The 8,739-nt window shown below is 40.5% G+C and overlaps 1 protein-coding gene across 1 annotated transcript; it reads right to left on the bottom strand.

Moving 5' to 3' along the window:
- Window positions 1–5,647: 5,647 nt before the first annotated feature.
- On the bottom strand, window positions 5,648–8,028 carry LOC121582464 (gamma-crystallin M2-like). Its single transcript, XM_041898270.1, has 3 exons — window positions 7,948–8,028; window positions 6,132–6,374; window positions 5,648–5,991 (listed from the first exon to the last, which is right to left on the bottom strand). Exons 1-3 carry the CDS (start codon window positions 7,975–7,977, stop codon window positions 5,707–5,709), a joined length of 558 nt encoding a protein of 185 aa, XP_041754204.1. The 5' UTR covers window positions 7,978–8,028; the 3' UTR covers window positions 5,648–5,706.
- Between the last annotated feature and the right edge of the window lie 711 nt (window positions 8,029–8,739).

Here is an 8,739-nt window from a genome sequence, read left to right as displayed (position 1 = left end):
ACATTAAACAATAAAAGGAAAAAAGTCAAAGGAAGCAGTAAAAAGTATGAATAAAAGAACATAAAACACAGAGGATGTCTAAAACAATCACTGATTAAAGAACAGGCTATACAGGTGAGGTTTTAAACGTGATTTAAAAACCTCAATAGTGTCTGCCCCTCTTACCTGACAGCTCAGAGAGGTATGATTTGAACCAGTTAAGAACCTGTCCTCGTAGAACAACCAAGTCTTCCAACCTCCTAATAAGAATAGCAGTAGGTCATCCACTACCTTGACAAGCGCAGTCTCAGTGCTGTGAAATGGTCTAAAACCGGATTGGTAGGTTTCAAAGATACTGTTTGAATTTTTAAATGATGTAAGCTGCTGGGCTACTGTCTTCTCTAGTATCTGACGCAGAAAAAAGGTTTTGAAAAAGCTTCTACAATGATCCTACTTTTTCTTTGGTCAGTTTTGAAACAAATGGGACTTGGCTCCAATTTCATTAATATGATTAAAATACTATATGCCAATCCCTCAGCCATAGTAATAACAGGCAATACCTGCTCTGCTCCGTTCAGAATAAGTAGAAGGCCAGGTGACCCCATCTCACCTCTGCTATTTTTATTGTCTATAGAGCCCCTGGTCCAGGCAATTTGACAATTAAAAGTATTTACACCAATATCTCTCAGTTCTACAGATCACATTTACATTTTAGTCATTTAGCAGACACGCTTATCCAGAGTGACTTACAGTAGTGAGTGCATACATTTTCATACTTTTTTTGCACTGGTCCCCCACGGGAATCAAACCCACAACCCTGGCGTTGCAAGCGCCATGCTCTACCAACTGAACTGCACAGGACAACACATAATCTCATTATATGCTGACAATATCTTACTTTATCTAGACAATGTATTTCAATCTCTCCCAAACGCTTTGAAGATCATAGACAAATTCAGCTCCATCTCAAGTTATAAAATAAATCTAACCAGATCTGTCCTACTCCCCCTCAAGAACTTGACAGAGGACCCCATCTCTAATTATGGAATCCCAATCATTTCTCATTTTAAATATTTAGGAATAGATATATTTCCTTCTTTAGATAAAACCATTGCCAAAAACTTAAACAGAATGCTCAAATCAATTCATCCAGACCGCAGCAGATGTACTAACATCCCAGTTTCTAGAATTTACATTATTAAAATGAATATATTGCCTTGGTTGAATTTAATGAGTTCAATGCTTCCTATGTTTCCCCCTTCTGGCTATTGGGATAAAATCCACAGTGCATTTTCAAAATGTATATCGAAAGGTAAGAGATCCCAGATTAAATTAACACATTTACAAGGAGGGAAAGACTCTGGAGGGCTATCTGTTCCAAACTTCAAATTGTATTTCCAAGCACTAACATTTTGCCCAATTATAAATTGCCCCTCCCTGGCTGAGAATAGAGAGAACTATGATGACTCCCATTGCCCTGGAAGAAGTGGTGTTCATTGACCTATGTCTTTAAAAATGTAAACTACGATTTGGCCCTATTATTGCTCAAACTATTTATATTTGGCACAACATTTTAAAACTATGCAACTGGAAACTAAATGGCATGCCCAGCCTCCAATATTTAACAATAATGCCTTGCGATTGGGAGGATGGCCTTTCACATTGCCCCAATGGTCCAAATGCGGTATCCGTAATCCATACCCTTAGTGATATCATGGATAGTAATTGTGTGAGGACATTGCAAGATCTGAAATAAGCATTTATATTACCAAGTAAATATTTTTTTCTTTATCTCCAACTTAGGTTAGCCCCGCTGACCTATGGAGTTCCATGGGAAACCCAGCTGTCAAACCATCCAATGATGGCATTTGTAGATTAACATATTACCTGGTCTCCCGAAAGGACTAATCTCTGTAATATACACTGCTCAAAAAAATAAAGGGAACACTTAAACAACACAATGTAACTCCAAGTCAATCACACTTCTGTGAAATCAAACTGTCCACTTAGGAAGCAACACTGATTGACAATACATTTCACATGCTGTTGTGCAAATGGAATAGACAACAGGTGGAAATTATAGGCTATTAGCAAGACACCCCCAATAAAGGACTGGTTTGCAGGTGGTGACCACAGACCACTTCTCAGTTCCTATGCTTCCTGGCTGATGTTTTGGTCACTTTTGAATGCTGGCGGTGCTTTCACTCTAGTGGTAGTATGAGACCGAGTCTATAACCCACACAAGTGGCTCAGGTAGTGCAGCTCATCCAGGATGGCACATCAATGCGAGCTGTGGCAAGAAGGTTTGCTGTGTCTGTCAGCGTAGTGTCCAGAGCATGGAGGCGCTACCAGGAGACAGGCCAGTACATCAGGAGACGTGGAGGAGGCCGTAGGAGGGCAACAACCCAGCAGCAGGACTGCTACCTCCGCCTTTGTGCAAGGAGGAGCAGGAGGAGCACTGCCAGAGCCCTGCAAAATGACCTCCAGCAGGCCACAAATGTGCATGTGTCTGCTCAAACGGTCAGAAACAGACTCTATGAGGGTGGTCCGACGTCCACAGGTGGGGGTTGTGCTTACAGCCCAACACCGTGCAGGACGTTTGGCATTTGCCAGAGAACACCAAGATTGGCAAATTCGCCACTGGCGCCCTGTGCTCTTCACAGATGAAAGCAGGTTCACACTGAGCACATGTGACAGACGTGACAGAGTCTGGAGACGCCGTGGAGAACGTTCTGCTGCCTGCAACATCCTCCAGCATGACCGGTTTGGCGGTGGGTCAGTGGCATTTCTTTGGGGGGCCGCACAGCCCTCCATGTGCTCGCCAGAGGTAGCCTGACTGCCATTAGGTACCGAGATGAGATCCTCAGACCCCTTGTGAGACCATATGCTGGTGTGGTTGGCCCTGGGTTCCTCCTAATGCAAGACAATGCTAGACCTCATGTGGCTGGAGTGTGTCAGCAGTTCCTGCAAGAGGAAGGCATTGATGCTATGGACCGCCCGTTCCCCAGACCTGAATCCAATTGAGCACATCTGGGACATCATGTCTCGCTCCATCCACCAACGCCACGTTGCACCACAGACTGTCCAGGAGTTGGCGGATGCTTTAGTCCAGGTCTGGGAGGAGATCCCTCAGGAGACCATCCACCACCTCGTCAGGAGCATGCCCAGGCGTTGTAGGGAGGTCATACAGGCACGTGGAGGCCACACACACTACTGAGCCTCATTTTGACTTGTTTTAAGGACATTACATCAAAGTTGGATCAGCCTGTAGTGTGGTTTTCCACTTTAATTTTGAGGGTGACTCCAAATCCAGACCTCCATGGGTTGATACATTTGATTTCCATTGATAATTTATGTGTGATTTTGTTGTCAGCACATTCAACTATGTAAAGAAAAAAGTATTTAATAAGATTATTTCATTCATTCAGATCTAGGATGTGTTATTTTAGTGTTCCCTTTATTTTTTTGAGCAGTGTATTAACAACTATTGGAAAGTTCATACTCTGAGCTAGCCATTAAACAAGTATGGCCCACAGATTTAAATGTAACTGAATCATACTTTAACTCGACCAGAATATGGAAACACATGACCTTGGCATCCTGTAATCCAAACCATCAATTCATTAATTTCAAGCTTGTTCACAGACTTGATCTAACACCCAAGAAACGTTTTATAATGAAATTGGCCCCGACTTCCAATGTTCACTGTGTCCCCTAAATAAGGTAGACACATTCCTTCATATAATGTGAGAGTGCCCTGCAGTTACAGTGCCTTTCAAAAGTATTCATCCCCCTTGGCATTTTTCCTGTTTTGTTGCATTACAACCTGTAATTTAAATGGATTTTTATTTGGATTTCATGTAACGGACATACACAAAATAGTCCAAATTGGTGAAGTGAAATGAAAAAAATAACATGTTTCAAAAAATTCTACAAAATAAATAATGGAAAAGTGGTGCATGCATATGTATTCACCCCCTTTGCTATGAAGCCCCTAAATAAATCTGGTGCAACCAATTACCTTCAGAAGTCACATAATTAGTTAAATAAAGTCCACCTGTGTGCAATCTAAGTGTCACATGATCTCAGTATATATACACCTGTTCTGAAAGGCCCCAGAGTCTGTAACACCACTAAGCAAGGGGCAGCACCAAGCAAGCAGCACCATGAAGACCAAGGAGCTCTCCAAACAGGTCAGGGACAAAGTTGTGGAGAAGTACAGATCAGGGTTGGGTTATAAAAAAATATCCGAAACTTTGAACATCCCACGGAGCACCATTAAATCCATTATTAAAAAATGGAAAGAATATGGCACCACAACAAACCTGCCAAGAGAGGGCCGCCCACCAAAACTCACGGACCAGGCAAGGAGGGCATTAATCAGAGAGGCAACAAAGACACCAAAGATAACCCTGAAGGAGCTGCAAAGATCCACAGCGGAGATTGGAGTATCTGTCCATAGGACCACTTTAAGCCATACACTCCACAGAGCTGGGCTTTACGGAAGAGTGGCCGGTGCTCTGACATGCACCGGTAAATGTGGGACCTTATATAGACAGGTGTGTGCCTTTCCAAATCATGTCTAATCAATTGAATTTACCACAGGTGGACTCCAATCAAGTTGTAGAAACATCTCAAGGATGATCCATGGAAACAGGATGCACCTGAGCTCAATTTCGAGTTTCATAGCAAAGGGTCTGAATACTTATGTGAATAAGGTATTTCAGTTTTTTATTTTTAATAAATGTGCAAAAATGTCTAAACTGTTTTTGCTTTGTCATAATGGAGTATTGTGTGTAGATTGATGAGGGGAAAAAACAATTTAATCAATTTTAGAATAAGGCTGTAACATAACAAAATGTGGAAAAAATCAAGGCGTCTGAATACTTTCCGAATGCACTGTAAATTAATATATCTGAATTAATATGACTTCGAATGTTATACCTTTTACCTTCTGAAAGAAGGACAAAGGAAATAAAAAGTTGGTCACATAAAAATAAAAAAATGAAGGGGAGATTTCTTTGGGGGAGATCAGCCTATAGTTTTTTAGTTAATCTGGATCTAGTTTTTGTTTCAGGTGGTTCATTTTACAGCCAATTAGAAAGATTCAGGAACTATCCCTGATTGGAGAGATGTGTTTATAAGGCTGAGCATTGGTTGGCCTATTGACCAGCTTTGAGGGTATGGGGTCATGTTGGCAGGTGGTAGGCTTGGAGCGCATAATAAGTTTAACCATGTCAACATAAATCAGGGGTGTAAAACAGTCCAGAGTAGCTGTGGTCTCCTCATAATCCTGTAGGGTTTGTGGCATATTAGGGGTTGTGGCAATTCAGATTTTAACTCTAATTGTAGAAATTTTGTTTCTCAATGAGGGGCCAACAATGTGGTAAAATCCTGATTTGATGGAGAAAAAAAATGACATGTATATTTCTATAGAAAAAGTTATATATGTGTTATGATGAAGTCCTTATGTAGGTACTCTTCAAATAAAGGGTTATCCAAACGTTTTTTAACTCAATAAAGTGGTACAGCTAGTCATATTAGCAATGAACCACATATTGTATTATGTTAGCATAATTGGTCTCAGCTATATGATACAGGGAGCAGGTATGTGAACAAGAAATCAGTAGTTTCATTTTTTGTCACACATAAAAAGGGAGACATTAAATACATTTGTGAATAATTTTATTAAATGGCTTTTCTTGCTAAGCGTAGGCTACATCAAATTTAGTACCAGGAATCCATGATACGCCTCATGCTCATGAACCTCATACTGCTCATGCCTCCCATTCCCATGCTGAAGTTCCTGTACTCTCCAGGCCTCATGTACATCATCCTGCCTCTGAAGTGGGGCTGCTCGTACATCAGCCAGTGGCCTTCCATCACATTGCAGGACTGGCAGTCGGACATGCGGTAATGATCCATGATGGAGTCACAGTCGTCTATCATCTCGTGCATCTGACCTCCGAAGTTCTCCCTCTCGTAGATCCTCATCCGGTAGTTTCCTCTGTGCTGTTAGGATAAAAGTACAGGTTTCATTGATCAGATACATTATTTATAAAATTGCTTAATATGAGAGTATAACCATTAATATATGTTTTAATTTCAATGACAAGATGTGACTATTTTAAGCAGAAATATTTTCAACCTACCATGGGGATCATGCGGCAGGACTTGATGCAGTCACTCATTCCAAAGTTGCGCATGTAGTCAGGGTAGTCGCCCCTCCTCATGAAGTACTGGTTTCCCATGTAGTTGTTGCGGTTGTAGACCATGAAGCAACCGCTCTCAACCCTGCAGGAGTGACACCTGCTCAGGTAGGAGCTCATGTCAGTGCAGTCACTGCTGCACTCATAGGAACAACCCTGGAAGTTCCTGTCCTCATAGAAGATGATCTGAAAATAAAAAGGAATAATCTATTTTAAATATAGCTGCGAGCAGCAATGAACGGGGTTCACATGATGACAGAAAGGACACAAGATCAGTTGGATAACAAAGCAAGCACTCTATCATGTAGGCATTATCTTCCTTTATGTGCAATCAGTGAAATCATGTTTATCTCTCAATACCACAAGAATGACACAAGTTAAGTTTATTCTAGTGCTGTAGGTTGGTTATCTTTGAATGCAGCAGGTAATCATTCTTAAAGTCAATACTTAATGTTTTGAGTTTTTATACCAATTCTGGGGTCAATTTGACTAATGGTTTATGTTAAGATTTGTGAAATATTTTCAGCGTTAGTGTATTGGTATATTGGGGTCATCTTTTAATTCTGGGACTTTCTTTCGTTAAACTCATTAGAGATTAATTTGTTTGAATGAAGCAACTACTCATTCTCAAATTCATTAGAGGCTAATTCATTGAGTCTATATACCAAATCTGATGATTGCAGATGATTTTGTGCATTAGAGTTACATATGCAAAGAATGAGTTGTTAATAGTTTCCATGTTTTTTTTTTAAATACCAAATTCAGTGTGGTTCATCATTGGGACATCCATGATAACAAGTACAAGTTTCAAGTTGATAGGCCTCTGTGGAGTGGATTTACATGGACACGTATCTTTTTTAAAACTTTTATTTAACTAGGCAAGTCAGTTAAGAACAAATTCTTATTAACAATGATGGCCTGCACCGGCCAAACCCGGACCAATTGTGCGTCGCCCTATGGGACTCCCAATCACAGCCCGTTGTGATACAGCCTGGAATCGAACCAGGGAGTCTGTAGTGACGCCTCAAACACTGAGATGCAGTGCCTTAGACCACTGCGCTACTCGGGAGCCCAGATGAATCAGATGGACATGTAAAAAACTCAGCCATCTTTTGACCAATCCCTTAGCTTTTCTCAAACTAAGATAATACATGTACCATAGGCCTACATTCCAATTTGGTGTCATTTTGACTTATGGTTCATGACAATACGTTTTTCAAAGGTTTTCCAAAATGTCCAAGATTGAGGAAAATCTATCCTGAAGGACCTTATGGGTCCTTGAGGCAAATTTGTTCAGCATGAGGAAAGACACCAACATACAAAGTTTCAAGTCTCTAGGTCAAACAGGGTGGAGGATATGAGGGTTTAAGTAAGACTGCTTATAACAGCGCCACCTATAGGGCAATCGGTGCCATTCTTTTTTACCGAGTTACTCGTGGCCTCTAGTTTCTGTGTGCCAAATTAGATTTTTTTTAAACCAATCTATGCTTGAGTTATTTGATGTAAAGGAAAATAAATCTAAAAATAACAATAGTTTTCACAGCTTTTCTGTGAATCCCTAATTAAACAATTGTATGAAACAAAAATGTGGGATGCTATTCAGTCACACTGGTAACCAGCAGCATATTGGGATAAGTAAAACTATGATGTTGTAGCTTGTGGTGCTAGAACACTAGTCAGAGCCCTTTTGTATATAAATCTATGACAATTAATGTATATATTAAAAAAAAAACATATAAGAAACCTTCCCAGTGCTTACCTTGCCCATGTTCATTCTGGTGTTGGACATGTTTGCTAACTGTGCTGCTGGTTGCTGCTCCTGAACTGACTTCCTACCTGGTTAAACCCTTTCTTTTATACCTGACCAAACATAAAAAAGAATCCCTAGCCCCATTGTTCAAACCCCTGACCCAGCAACATGCTACAGAGGCCTACTGAAGGGACTGAGGTGACGTCCACATTTCCAGGGACTGGACCCGTCAGTCTTTAGAAAGGCTGTTTCTCAATTGTCTATTTCTCAAACAAAGTAACATAAAGCCTTTTGAGAGTTTACAACAGCTAGTAGCAGCCTTGACATTGAAAGTTCTCTGTGCATTGTGCAATACTTTCCTAAGTTTTGTAAGCCTATTTGAAAGATGCCTTTTATAAAATATTGATAATACATGGCAATGTTATATTGTAAGCTCATTTTATTTAAGCAAAATACTAGAAGTCACACATATTTCCTTAAGAGTGAAATCCTGGGGTCAACCTGTTAGGTTAAACGATTTACTATTATTCATCTTTTGTACCGACATTCCTAACCAGTGAATACAGTGGCAGGTAGCCTAAAGGTTAGAGCGTTGGGCCAATAACTGAAACGTTGCTGGTTCAAATACCTGAGCCGACAAATCTGTTGATGTGCCCTTGAGCAAGGCACTTAATCTTAATTTGCTCCACGGGTGCGGTACTACTATGGCTGACCCTGTAAAACAACACATTTCACTGCACCTGTCCTGTGTGTGACAATAAAACATTTATTTAATACATAATCAAAAGTGAGTTACTTAAC

The sequence above is a fragment of the Coregonus clupeaformis genome, chromosome 1 (assembly GCF_020615455.1).
Source record: "Coregonus clupeaformis isolate EN_2021a chromosome 1, ASM2061545v1, whole genome shotgun sequence".
Lineage (NCBI taxonomy): Eukaryota > Metazoa > Chordata > Actinopteri > Salmoniformes > Salmonidae > Coregonus > Coregonus clupeaformis.
Note: the sequence above shows the minus strand (reverse complement) of the source record. Positions and strands in the feature narration are given on the sequence as shown.

What these genes read in the sequence shown, in the direction of transcription:
- LOC121582464 (XM_041898270.1), bottom strand. Translation starts at nt 7,977, where the DNA reads ATGTCCAACACCAGAATGAACATGGGCAAG. An exon ending in CCAGAATGAACATGGGCAAG is followed by an intron (nt 6,375 to 7,947) that starts GTAAGCACTGGG and finishes TTTTATTTTCAG; the next exon opens with ATCATCTTCTATGAGGACAG. An exon ending in CCTGCCGCATGATCCCCATG is followed by an intron (nt 5,992 to 6,131) that starts GTAGGTTGAAAA and finishes TTATCCTAACAG; the next exon opens with CACAGAGGAAACTACCGGAT.